The sequence below is a fragment of the Populus trichocarpa genome, chromosome 14, assembly GCF_000002775.5.
Source record: "Populus trichocarpa isolate Nisqually-1 chromosome 14, P.trichocarpa_v4.1, whole genome shotgun sequence".
Lineage (NCBI taxonomy): Eukaryota > Viridiplantae > Streptophyta > Magnoliopsida > Malpighiales > Salicaceae > Populus > Populus trichocarpa.
This window is the reverse complement of record NC_037298.2, coordinates 16,774,781-16,789,118: the sequence shown is the minus strand read 5'-3', so window position 1 is coordinate 16,789,118 and position 14,338 is coordinate 16,774,781. Positions and strand designations below refer to the sequence as shown.

At 32.6% G+C, this 14,338-nt stretch overlaps 1 protein-coding gene across 1 annotated transcript; it reads right to left on the bottom strand.

Moving 5' to 3' along the window:
* Window positions 1-7,374: 7,374 nt before the first annotated feature.
* Window positions 7,375-13,978, bottom strand: LOC18105419 (uncharacterized). The gene is made up of 2 exons (XM_006375593.3): window positions 13,270-13,978; window positions 7,375-8,132 (listed from the first exon to the last, which is right to left on the bottom strand). Exons 1-2 carry the CDS (start codon window positions 13,553-13,555, stop codon window positions 7,762-7,764), a joined length of 657 nt encoding a protein of 218 aa, XP_006375655.2. The 5' UTR covers window positions 13,556-13,978; the 3' UTR covers window positions 7,375-7,761.
* Between the last annotated feature and the right edge of the window lie 360 nt (window positions 13,979-14,338).

Genomic DNA, 14,338 nt, shown 5'->3' with positions numbered 1-14,338 from the left:
ATATGGCGTGACCCAATTCTATTGGGTCTTGATGAAAGATTTTAAATATTTTAATTTTTATTATCATTAAAAGTATTACTATCAAAAATAGTATTATTTTTGTTATAAATATTTTAATTTTTATTATAATTAAAGTATTAATATCAAAAATAGTTTTATTTGTATAATGAATAGTATTTGGGTTAAAAATATTATTATTGTTATTAAAATTTAAAATATTCATATAAAACTAGTATTATTTGTGTTATAAATATTATTATTTTATTTATAATTAATAGTATGAATACTAAAAATATTATCAGTTGTGGTATAAATAATATTATTTTTATTATAAGTAATAATATTATAATAACAATGGAAAGCGTCATGTGGCGCTTGGTCTGCCCTTGCGCCACGTGGCGGTTGGGTTGCCATAGCCAATTGGGCCTTTTGCCAAGACCTATGCGTCAGGTGGCGCTTGGGTCTGCCCCTCGCATTGGAGCCGCCCAAGCGCCAGGTGGCACTGGGGCTGCCATAGCCAATCAGGCCTTTTGCCAAGACTCAAGCGCCAGGTGGCGCTGGGGTCTACCCCGCGTACTTAAGCCGCCTAAGCGCCAGGTGGCACTTGGGTCTGCCCCGCGCAAGGTCAGGGCTGCCCATGCGCCATATGGCTCTCGATCTGCCCCGCGCAAGGGCCGACCCACCGAAGCGCCAACTATCCTTGCATGGGCAGCGCCAGTGCCAGGTGCTCTCTCTCCATGGCCTGCAGCCCCACCAAAAGTTGTGCTGACAATTTTCTCCCTAACCATCCCTTTTAATGCCAAATGCACCCCAGCAAAAAGACAACCCCTTCCCTCCCCCGCTGCCATTGCAACTCTTTGTGTCAAGGGCTGGGCTACCATTACACTGCTTCAATCCACAGTGCTTTGTATCTATGTAAACAGTAACAGGGGCACTGAGCCCTTTTAGTATATTACGTAATAAAGATGACATGAATAATGATTCTACCATGAAAGGTACTAATTCTAAAATGTATAGACATTCAAAAGATCTAATAATAAGAGTTTTGGTGAAACAACTACAAAGTATCTGAACAAGTCGAATTAGCATGAATGAAGCTTCAATAAGTTTGAAGGCTTGTAAACTAAATGAAAGTCATTCAAATATGTTTGTTTGTTTTCAAATAAGGCTTGGATCATGATTTAGGAGTTTTGTAGAGTTTGAGTTTGTTATTAGCCTGTGAGCTAATTTGAGCCTGAGTTTTCACCACTTTATTACTTTGGAAGAATAAATGTCATCTTTCTACTTTGGCCAACCATGAATGCACTGGAGTTCTGTATGAAAAGTTATGGTTGTTTTAATTTTTGTGTGTTCTGTAAGTACTATTTTTTATTTGTCTAATTTTCTAAACAAAGTTATTTATTTGGGTTTTAATTATGTCATTTTGGTATTTTCTAAACTTGAAGGGTTGTTCCAAGTATATGATGATGTTTCATACCAGATATGGAGAACTTTTGGAAAGAATATAAAACTTCTCAACTTCTTTTTTATAGAGTTTTCTTCCTTGTTCTTTCATTTTGAGAATTGGTTAAAGAACAAATTAGACTTATCACTCTTAATCACAAAGAGTGTGTCATCTTTATCCTGATAGGAATTTCTTTATGGCGTCTTTGACTTATCAAGTAGTTTTATCATTTATTTCCATTACAAATCATGTAATTTTCAACCTAATCACCGTAAGAAAAACAATATAACCAAACCTACTTTCCTTCATCTTCATATTAGATTACTAGTTTGTTCCGATTAGAAAACTAAGGCACATCAAGAGATAAACCCAAGACTATCACATTGTATAATAGGAGGAAAAGATAATGATATATGTAAATATTTTAGAACCATTTGAGTATTAGGACGAGTCTTTCATTGTGTTATAATGAATTATAATCTATTATGGAATGTTTATATGAGTATTATGAAGGATCTACTATTTTTTATAAGGAATGCTAAATTGATACGAAATGTATGTACGAGTATTATGAATGGTCTATTATTGAAATATATTGAATGCTAAGTTGTTATAAAATGTTGAATGAGTATTATGATTAGCTTCGGCTAATGGCATCTTAGAGGAATTGTTGTGTTGCGATTGATGATTAGCTTCGGCTAATGGCATCCTAAGGGGATGGTCGGGATGAATTGATCATTAGCTTCGGCTAATGGCATCCGTGATGGATAGCCAGGTTGTGTTTGATGAGTAGCTTCGGCTAATGACATCCTAAATGGATGGCCGGGTTGCGTTGATAATTAGCTTTGGCTAATGACATCCTAGATGGATGGTTGGGTTGCACTGATGATTAGTCTCGATTAATGGCATCCTAAAGGGATGGTCGGGTTGCATATTACGATTAGCTTTGGCTAATGGTATTCTAGATGGATGACCGAGTTTATTATGATGATTGGTTTCGGCTAATGGTATCTATAGGAGATAATGGGTTTGATTTTGTGATTAGTTTTGGTTAAAGGCATCCGAGACAGATGACTGAGTTTGGATGTTGTGATTAACTACGGCTAAAAGCATCAAAGATGGATAACCGAGTTAAAGTGAAGTAATTAACCTCGACTGATATTTAAACTTCGGCCTCACAAATCCTATGGAGAGGTTGAAATGTATGAGTGAGAATAATACATTTAACGAAATAATAAGGATTGTACATTGTATATGAGAAGTAAAAGAAGGAATGTACTTATTTTAAGTTGATAACGAAAAGTAACAATAATGTTCTTCTAATTGTTTATTATCATGTTTAGATTATTCACAATTCTTGTATCAATGTTGTTTTTGTAATAAGAACATCACACAATCAAGGTGCGTAGGAAAGCTCGTTCCACGGGTTCACATATTTTAAAAGGTGCAATGTAATAGTATGTTTTAAGTGTTATGTATTTGATAGGAACGAATGTACTAGTTGTATAGTTGCCGATGGACACTTTTGTATGAACTCGTAACGATACAATATTAGTTTGGGAATGCTAGTTTATGCATATGTTAATGAGATGTAATGTAAACTTATGATTATACCAATATGATGTTGTGGGTATGTGTAATGAACACTATTTATGAAGATGATGATTCCCACTATTATATGTGTATTGTGCAAAACTAATGAATGGAATCCATCCAACATTTCTTGGAATGCTATTATGAAAAGCATTAAATGTACTAGTTGTGTATTGTCATTTGGCACTTTTGTATAACTCGTGATGATAACGAGACTAGAACAGGAACGCGATCTTATAAATATGTCAATGGGATGTAACGTGAACTTACGAATATGTAAATATAATATCGTGGGTATGTGTATTGAGTAACCATTTTATAGGGATGTTGATTTAGAACAACCATATCAGTATTGTTTTATGATAAGGAATGGAACCTATTGTTAACCTTGGGATGCTATTGTGAAAAGCATCGGGGACATAAAAACACAAAAAAAAAAATCAACCGATTTTGGCTTTGAAAAGCTGAGTTGTTACAATCTCTAAAACTAAGTTTGTTGCAAAACAGTCATTGCAAAACCAATAAAGGACAGAGCTTCTAACTATTAAAATGCAATGAAGCATTGAGCAATCATGATCAAACTTTAATAATAATAATTAAAAAAAACCCTAGCAAGAGCCTATAAATATCCCATGAAAATCCAAACAAAAAGGAAAAAGAGGAGGAGGGGACAAGAAAATCTTGATAAGAAAGCTAAGTGTGAAGGATCAAGAGTCAAGTACTAGAATTTCTTAAACTTTGAGTGTGGTAAAGCTAAACTATGCAAAAGAAAAGCATAAGGGGGAAGCAATCATTAATGAGCTTTAAAGGTATATACTTCCTCTAACCTAGGAGGTGATGTTCATTAAGCACACATCTAGTTTGTTTTACATGTTTTAATGATGTCTATGAACTTGTTTTGGTGTTATAATGTCTTTAGTTTTAATTTTTTATTAATGCATAAAATATTATTTTTATTTGTTTAATCCTACTTTGAGTTGGTTGTTAATGTTTGCTGGATATTTAGAAAATGTTTGGATGATTGTTTTTTATGAAATGGAATAGTTTTGGAATCTCCCATAGGTAGTAGTAGGCCTTTGATGTTTGTTTTGATACATGTTCTTGTTTTCTAGGTTTGTATAAGTCTTATTAAATGTTAAAATGCTAGTTTTAAATACCAAATTATTGAATATGTTTGTTGTTTTAATTTGGAAATTTTAAGAATTGGGATATTAGGCATGATTATGATGATTTAGTGTTATTTGTTGTTCATGTTAGTTCAATCATATGTAACAATTATAATGTGTTTTGTGTGAACCAAAAAAGCTTTGTTTTAGGGCTTGGAATGCATATTCTGGGTTTGACAGTAGCTGGGGGTTTTTCTAGGCAATTATGGGTTGTTGTTCTTCGTGTTCTTAGAAAGAACATTGTCTTGGCTCCATGATTTTGACTAGTATTGGTCTAATTCTTTTGCAACAACAACTTCGTGAGGTTTGGTTAATCAATAATCTAGGGTTAGTTTACATCAATAACTATTTTTTAGTTTTAATCTTAGGGTTTTGTTTTTACACTAAAACCTATTTTGATCAAATAGTGATTACTAGTTGATAATCGTTGATGTTTAATGTTTGATTATTGCTTAGTGATTGATTTCCAACATGTCTATGTCTTTGGTTTGTTTGTATTTGATATGGATCTTGATTAATGTTGTTGGGCATGTTTTTGGTTTTTTTCCCAAGTCAAATCAGTGTTTTTTATTCGGTTTATGTTCAAATCAAAAATTTCAGGTCAACCCGATCAGGTCAAATTCGGGTCATTTGGGTAAGGCTTTGTTTGGTTTTTCAACTTTTTTGATAAGGGATTTTTTGGCTTAAGCTTGCGTTTGGAAAACATGTCCATAGGCCTATTTTGACAGTTTTATTAAAAGAAAAAATGAGTTTTTGTCAAACAAAGCCTTAAAGAATAATAATAAAAAGTAAAACTATTATTTTTTAAAAAAATAAAAAGGTTTCCTTACATATGACTAAAAATCCTAAAAAAATATTGGACCATGTCTTAAAATTAAGAAAAAAATTTCAAAAACATATTTTTGCATGTTTAAAAATATAACAAGCATTGCATGGATTTTACAACCAATTTGTAAAATTCCAAAGGATTTTGATTTATATTTTAAAAATATTAAAAACCTATTTTTGACAAGAAAATATATAATTCACTTTTAATACAAGGATAAAAAACCTACAAAAGGGTTATTATCCAAAATATTATTAGGGATAGTAATTTAATATTATTCATTTTTAATATAAGGATAAAAAACTCATATGGGGATCAGTATCTAAAAATATTTTTTGGAGTATTACAACTCATTCACTTCTTTTATAAGGATAAAAATTGTAAGGAGTTTATCTGAAATATTATTTAGAATGATGCAGTAGCCAAAAAAATTCCAAGTTTGTCCTGAAAGTGAAATTAAGGATATTTAAACTTGTGTCCCAATATATAAGAGTCATAGACATTCAAAATACCAAATGTTTACAATACTTCTATTGGGTTTCGGGGTTGAGGTTGGGGTTGACTAGTTTGTTGTCTAGAGGATAGATTATCCCCATCACCTTGATGAGAAGATTCAAATCCTCTACTCCCATCAACAAGATGAGAAGGTTTAGCTCCACCACTTCCACAAGCAAAAGTACAAGTTCTGCACTTGAGGGCCTAGCTGCTGTGGTCAATCGTGTGACTTGTTCCGCCCCCGTCCCGGGTTCGACCCTCTATGTGCACGCCTGTCACCCCCGCGGTGCCTTACCTGCTCCTGGACTTGCAGGATGTCCAGTGGGTCGTGGGGAATAGTCGTGGTGCGCGTAAGCTGGCCCGGACACCCCACGTAAATCAAAAAAAAAAAAAAAAAAAAAAAAAAAAAGTACAAGTTCTAGAGTCTTCTCGACCACAAGTTTTTTAATTCAACAATATATATTTAAAAGTAAGCAAAAAATCAAGGAAAAAAAAGTAAGTTTCTTCACCTTTCTTTGCATATTGAAGGATCACCCACTAATAATTTGAAAAGAAAAAGAATGTGATGCTGAAGAAGATAAGTACTAGCTATTTATAACAGTGATTCTGTCGTAACCATTATTATGGTGAAATGATTATGGCATAACCATATGAAATAGTAAAGGGATGGACTAAGATTCCTGACACACCTGCTATTATCATGTTATTATCATAGTAGACCATGATTCTTCAACATAACCATGTGCACAACCATGTGAAAGGTGTCCCAAGACTCCTGACATAGCTACAAGCTTTTAGTCTCATAATTGTTGGGTTCCAGTGCCATAGTGTCACCATTATTAACAGGTAAGTTTATACCTTCCATGGATATATTTGAATAAGTCATGCATTATTTAGTTCTCCTCGGTATATTTGGTTTTGAACTTCTAGGTTGTGGGATAAAGTACCTAATTTAAGAAAAATTATTAGACTAATACATCATTAGTCATAAAACAATCTATAATATCATCAATACAAAAACCCTAATTAAAAAAAAAAACAATAACATAATTGGACAATTATTTAAATATTAATTTAATAAATTGATTTAAAGTGATTTTTTATCAAAAAATTAAAAAGAAAAAAAATAAATAAAGAGATATATAAGAAAAAGGCTAGATGCACTTGGGCCTGACCTTCTAGGCCCACACATGTATAGCCCAAAAAAATTCAAGCGCTCATAGGCCTCGAAGGTCAGGCCCAAGTAATCTTAGACTATTGTTTTATTTATTTTAATTAGTTTGAACTTTATTTAAATTTGATGTATGTCCGACCCATTAGTTTTACGGTTTATATATAAATACTGTTATGTAATGATTTTTATTTAATTTATGAATTTTATCTACAAGTTGCTGCTTATTGTGTGCTTATTTTTGTTTGTACGGTTGAGTGATTCTCATATTAAGTTTTTAATAGAATTTGCAGACTCTTCAAATAATTGATCAACTTTATACTTCTTGTTCGCATCTCGTTATAAGCATAGATTAAGAGTGATCAATTGCATATAATTTTAGTTCTTCTTTGCAAAAATAACTTTTTTCCAAACCTCAAATTAGCAATCTAATAAACAAATCTACATGAGAAGTGGCAGCTCTTGAACTTCAAATGTCGGATTGAAATTTGAATGTTGATTGAAGTCCTTCAGCACAGTCTGGAAAGGAGCAGGATCAGTTATCTGCGTTGTCTATTTATACTACAGGGTTTGCCAATTTCTGGTAAAGTGACACCATAGCTGACTGAAATAAATACAGGCAACCACAAAGAAAGAAAAGTAAAGGAAAGGGTGAGGAAGAAGAAGGCTAAATAAGAAGTTACAAGAAGCAGCTCCAAACCACCTTTTCCTTGTTTCAAAACAAGAATGCTGTCAGCAATCTAAAACACATTTCCATATCAATTGGAGAAAACAAAATGTAAAGAATTGTTGCTATCAGAATTTGATAGGCACACAAAACTCCAATCAGAAAAGGGGCGCCGAGATGGATAGGCCAAAAATTCCAGACTCAAGAGAACTGCAAAATATTGGACACTGGTAAATCAACACATCCCTATCTCTGAAAAGAAGCCAGGTCCTATTTTACCCAATTAAGATGCGACAAATGCCGTTTCCATGCAATGAAGCACAAGTTTCCTATATCTCCAGTGAAAAAAAAAAAAAAAAAGAGATTCCCAAAACTTGATTGGCATCTTTCAAAATTTCCTCAAATCCTATGTCCTGTAGCTTGAGCCTGAAGATTTTGGTTGTCTTCTAACAATCGGTCATATTCCAGCAGGAGGTCAGCAGACCGTTTGTGAAGGGCAACAACATGGGCTTCAGCTGTTTCAATCTGCTTGTCCTTTTGCTCAGATTCCAGCTTCAGCTTCTTCAAATTCTCTGATAGAGTAGAAAATTGTTCTTGTAGAAGCTTCATTTCCTTGGAAGCTTTGCCTTCCTCCTCTTTAAGCTGCATCTTCTCTTTCTGAAGCCTTTCAACTTCCTCTTTTGAAGATCCCACGCTACTTCTCAACCCAATAAGCTTTGAAAGATAATGGTGCATCCGATCAATTAAGAACCCAAGAAACAGGGTGAAACCTGCAAGATTAAGTTCGACCCATTAAAATACCACGGTAATGAACTAAAAGAAAATCGAAGAAGAGGGGAGATAAATTAATTTAGGCACTATCACTAAAACTATCATGGAAGAGCCTCATATAAACACTGGTAATAATATTGTTAGCCAGAGGTTCAGGAACTCTATGAAGTCCAAACTATCACAGATGACAACATGTATATGTGTTAAACACAGATGCCTATCTAATAGCATGTTGATTTTTCTTCACATCAACAGATCTGAATTTGATCTTACTCTCTTCTTTTTTTTCATTTGAAGGACAATTCACATTTTATTGAAGGACAATTCACTTGATTTTACACGAAAGGACCAAAAGAAACTAAGTAGCGTGTGTGATCAACATGAACTCCACGGAGCTCCTTGACCTTCGTAAGCAACATCATAGATCTTCTTGACACATGAGAAGTTGCACACGATTGACTTTCTAATATTTCTCTTCTCTTAGAAAAGGCAGCTTTCATCTTGTAAGGGTAAAGCCAAGGAATAACATATTACTAATACAATATGAGATGGCTATCTCAGCTATTTATGCTGCTTATAATATGGCTTGCGGGTATTAAAAGTAATTTCATTCACAATTAGTCTTAGTGCCACCCACTATGATAAATATACTCAAATCGAAAATTATTTGTAAATGACAGATCAAAATCATTTGAGGTCATAACAAAGGTGTAAAACCCTAGTTAACACGATATCAAAAAAAAATACAAAACAATCAAAATAAATGAATAATAATATATAAATATTAAATGACTAAAGATGAAGATTTATGAATTTAAATCTTAAAGTATGGTAAGCCTTAAAATAATAAACAAGGAAGGGATAACCGGTAAAAAAAAAAAAAAACTAAAGAACAAGGACAAGATTTTAATTATGAGTACAAGGGAGATACAAATAGAAACTCGGCTTCCTTAGGAAGCCAACTTTGCCTGCCATTTGAGGGAGAAAAAGAGTGATGTTGAAGCAAAATTATGGAAAAATCTTGCTAAAAAACACCAAAGAGAGATAAATAAATGGATCAAAGAGGGATTAAACAAGAAATTGAAGGTTATCAAGGATTGTTTGGTTAAAGGAGGCCGACTTTGAAGAAGAGGAGGGAAAGAAGCGAGTAGAAAATTATTATAAGAGGGATAGGTTGTGCCAATGTGAACCTGTTGACCGTTCTAACTGATAATGAACTATTATTATTCAATTTGAAACCCATAGTTCCATAATACAATGTTCATCCAAGATAATGATAAGATCGATCAAATTTGTGTGATTAAATTGTTAAATACATCATGTGGACTTATGTTACTTGATGCTTAATGAATAAGGAATACATTAATTCCAAAGAAATTTGAGTTAAAACCATGCATTCCTTAAAGAAAGAAGTTTGGTCAAATATGCTAGGATGAGGGGGTTAATTAAAATGTACAAAAGATAGAATAATAATTATGAAATCCCCTTGGGTATAAGATCAGAATTGATTAAAAATTGAAAATAAGACTTTTGAGATAAGGATTTTAAATTTAAAATAATTATAATTCTAATGATATAAGAAAGGTTGCGGAAGCTACTCAGCCGACAAAGACAATTAAGCGACAGTAGATTTTAGGTAGGTGCTTAACACCCCAGTAGCTATTAATTCTTCTTTTCAAAGTCAATAGTGACTACTATTTTCTTGATATCAATAAGTTTATGGAGTTAGTAATGATTGACAATTGTTACATTGATGTAAGAAATTTTAATTGAAAATGGAATAATTGGCATTTGAGTAAGATGCTGAATTGATTAGTATCAAATTAGAATTACTGGAGTTATTGGCTTCCAGATAGGAATGTTGAAATAATTGATATTCGAGTAAGATGCTGGATTGATTGGTATCTAGTTGGGATTGCCAGATTTAATGGCTTCCAAATAGGAATATCGGAATAATTGGCATTTGAGTAAGATGCCGAATTGATTGGTAACCAATTGGAATTACCGCAATTAATGGCTTCCAAATGAAAATGCCGGAATAATTGGCATTCGAATTAGATGCCGAATTAATTAGTATCAAGTTGGGTTTACAAGAAATTATTGGCTTCCAAATGAGAATGCCAAAATAAACGATAGATATAAGGATTGTCATGTCTATATGTAACCGAATAAGAGTTACACGATTAAAAAAAAGAGAAACTAGTACAAGATTTTATTTAATTCATTGTTGAATTATTAGGATAAAAAGGAATGTAATAGAAATGAAAATGAGTTCTTAAAAAGAAGGGAGATTAATCAAGATTGAATAAAGTTATAGTAAAGATTAAAAGCATTGTAATGTTAATTTTTATTTCGGGTCTGTACAAGATCATTAAGAAAACACTTTTGTTATTGTTTTCCTGTTCTAGTTACTAGGAAAGTTAATTCAGTAGTTATGGATAATGTATTATAATACTTAAGTATTTTTTTTTTTGTATGTAAACTAGAGATTATGAACTTTAATGTTTTGTTAGAAAAGAACTTGAAATTTAAAGTAGTGACTATGTTCTATTTTATGTTCTTCCTTGTTATTTAAATTCTCTTATCATTTTATTAGTATACTAAATTGATTAGGTTAAAATGATGTGGTGAATGTAATGAGATTATTGATGAGATGAAAATTCCAGATAAGTTAAATAGATGTTTGAGATTGGATTGAGTAAATTGTTTTGATGTCAACACTTGGGATCATGATATATTAGGAAAAAAACTCTGCCAGAATTTCAGTAAAATAGAAGAAAAAAAATCCCTTGTTTTTAGAAATCCTGATTTGACATGTTGATTATAAGTAGAAAATTTTTTTGGAATCGTTACAAAAGGTCTGCTCAATCATGGCATCCTCCATCTAGTTTCACAGTTAAGAATGGCATCATCATTCCCTCAGGTCATATAAGCTTATTTAACTACGCTATGTCATATGTTCCATTTGAAATGCAAGAAGAACCATGGTAGATTAGCACAAAATGTTAAAGACAAAAAGGAAAACACTGAAATGCATAACAGGTCATGGTGTTGAGTCTAAATCATATATAGATTTCTTACCTACAAACCTCGAGAAAGGTTCACAATTAACCACTTCCTAAATCTTCCAAATGCACTATAAAGCACGTTAGTCACCAGGTTAAGTTAGACAAAAACAGTATTTAGGTGCAAGGATCAATACAGAATCTCTGTTTAGCTTCTTTTGCAATAATCATAATTCATCCATTCTAGAAAGTAAATGGTGGAATACACGCAGAGGAAATAATTCCAAGTTACTTGCAATTTAAATTATTGGGTAATTTTAGTATTTTTATTTGCAATAACTGTGTAGTTTTATCATTATTTAAGTATAATTTATTTCATTTAGGAAAATAACTTATTTATTGTTATGTCGTTATTATTAATTAGGAGTACATGTTTATTTCGAGGACACTTTTATAAGGCTTTTTTGTGTGCCTATAAGCACAATCGTACATTGTATCAAGGAATCCATTTTATGAATTAAACTGGGAATTTCAGTTTTAACTAAAAAATAAACTAACGTAAAACAAAGTAAAACAACTTTGAGAGACCGATATCCTATTTTTCTTTGTTCTTGTTAATTCAAGAAGCACCCCTTAGTGGATTCGAAGATTTGCTAAGTTAATTCTAGGGATTTTTATCTTTTCTTCAAACCCCTTTTTCATCAAATTCCATCTTGTCATACATCAGGAGACCACAAGGATGGGAAGGAGAAAATCTCCAAGATTTGCACGCATGAACCAAAACAAAACTCGACTGTTGAATGCAAAAGGATGTTACTTCTTAAGCTATTGTTAACCACACCTTTAGCTGTGAGATAACACTCCAAAAACGTTTCACCACACTCCCGCTATCCCATATTTTGATACAAAAATACGAAATGAAGGTGGGGCAATGGGGATGTGGTTAAACATTTCTGGATTACCAATATCAGTTCCTCTTTAGCTGCTGTAGAATGGACACTCTTTTCTCGCTGTCAACCCATGACCAACTTTGAACCTGAATTTGCATCTCTTCATTGCATGGAAAAATAAGCTTATCGTTTTCAATTTCAGAATATGATCTTTTTAGATTGTCCAACTATGCATGCATCGGAGTTTTCTAAAAAAAATAATGGTTGTTTTAGTTTTCATGTGTCTGTTTGTGTTTCTAGGAAGTCAAAAACATGTGCTAGTTAATGTTTGTTTAGCTCTATCAAAGTCATTTATTTGAATCTTAATTATGTTATTGTAGTATTTTTTAGACTTGGATGGTTGTTCCAAGTATATAATGATGATTCAGACTATGTATGAAGGATCTTTAGGTGAATTTTGAATTAAAGTCTTTGACTTAGCTTTTTGGCAACCTATCAAGTTTTGTATATTTTTTTTGAGTGGTTGATTTATTACCTTATCTCTACAACTCTAAAGTGGTAATTGATCTACATCTTTAGAGTGGTGAGTAATTCGTATTTATATTTTTTCAGTTTTGTACCTTAAAGTAGTGAGTGAAAACTAACATTTTTGTGTGACCTGATACTTTTCGATAGTCGTACCATCCCGTATCAAATTCTCAGCTCAATTTGCTGATGCACTGTGAACAGTATTGTATTTCACACACTCAACAACACCTCAACCATGTGAGGTTGACCATTCATATATGTTTTCTCATTGTACTCTTCTACTAAATGCATGGTTTTCCACAATATTGTAAGCTATCAATTCATGCATCCTTAACTCAAACTCGCCATCTCTTCTCACTAGTTACCTCCAATGGTACGAGTTTTCACCTTCTAGATTCATAAGCAACAATATAATCAGGGGGCATTATATAGTCTACATATTTCTACTGATTATAGCGTTTTCTTATGTGCTTATGGAAACATTAGAATATAGTAAAGTAATCAGATAAGGCACGGACTTGATATAATTAAGTTCATTTATCTCCAAAAAAGAGTGTAATTTCCTCTTTATTTCACTACTATCAGAACTAATAATTGCAAACCACAAGTTTCCATCCAAAACAGCATCATCAAGCACAACAAAAGAAGCTGAAAGCAAAAAACACAAAGAAGCAAGCAAACAAAAGGACCCAAAGAAAAGAATAGGATCGTACCCATGAGTGATGCCTCAAGCAAGTGGGTTCTCCATAGAACCTGATCCATAGGTGACATGGTTCCAAGCTTTGCACCCTTATTTTGGATCTTAACAATGCTCATGAGGCTAGAAAACAGAATCACAGACATGGTTCCAGCAATAGTTTTCACTGTAGCAGGACCCTTTCCCATCTTCACCTGATCCAAACTCTTAATCACCAAGTCTCTCAATGGCCCAATCTTTACCAACAGCAAAGATGCCACAAACCCCTCAGCAAAAAGAACAAAGAACAACAACTGAATCATCTTCGCTGCTACGCAAAACTAGGTTCTATCTTAAGGAAATGAAAAAATTTAAGCCTATAGATCACAGATTAAAGCAGAAATTTAAAAAAAAAAAAAAATTCTTTAATGGAAACCCATTTGCCCTTGACATGTGAGCTAGAACAAGTGGATTGTCATATACTTAAAATAGCAACAAATTTCTTTTCCATAAGGAGCAAAAATTGGTTGGAAGAGTTCACAAAATCTCTTTTAGTTCTCGTGAATTAGTAGTGTCAATCTTGACAAGGAAAAAAACCCAGTTTTTATATTTGAGAAAAAAAAAAGAGAGAGAGAGGTTCTAATGGTGTGGTTTTAGGGATCAGTGGGGTTTAAGGCTACAGACACCGCGCAATTAGCTCTAATTGGGAAAAAGATGTAAGCTTTTTCTAAGAAGCCCTTTTTATTATTTTCATGAATTTTTCCTAATGGTGTGGTTTGGGGATTAGTGGGGGTGATTTCGGAAATGGGTTTTGCTTTTGCCAGGCCAACAGAGATATGCAGATAAGAGTACCGTTGTTCTTGCAATTTAAAAATATTTTGAAAAAATTAAAGTTAAAAAATTCACATTAAAAAAATAATTTATTTTTTAACAACATGAAATATTTATATTAAACGGCTTGAAATCCCACATTAAAAAAATATTATATTATTTTTTTAAGTTGAAGTATTTAAACTAAAAAATTTTTATCCCAACATAAAGTGTATATATATATAAAAGGATTTCAAATCTTACATTGAAAAAATATAATCTCTTTGATACGTAAT

Excerpts from the sequence above, each read along its gene's own strand:
- LOC18105419 (XM_006375593.3), bottom strand. The coding sequence starts at position 13,555 with ATGATTCAGTTGTTGTTCTTTGTTCTTTTTGCTGAGGGGTTTGTGGCA. Across the intron at positions 8,133-13,269 it reads GCTTGAGGCATCACTCATGG|GTTTCACCCTGTTTCTTGGG; the intron begins GTACGATCCTAT and ends TTAATCTTGCAG.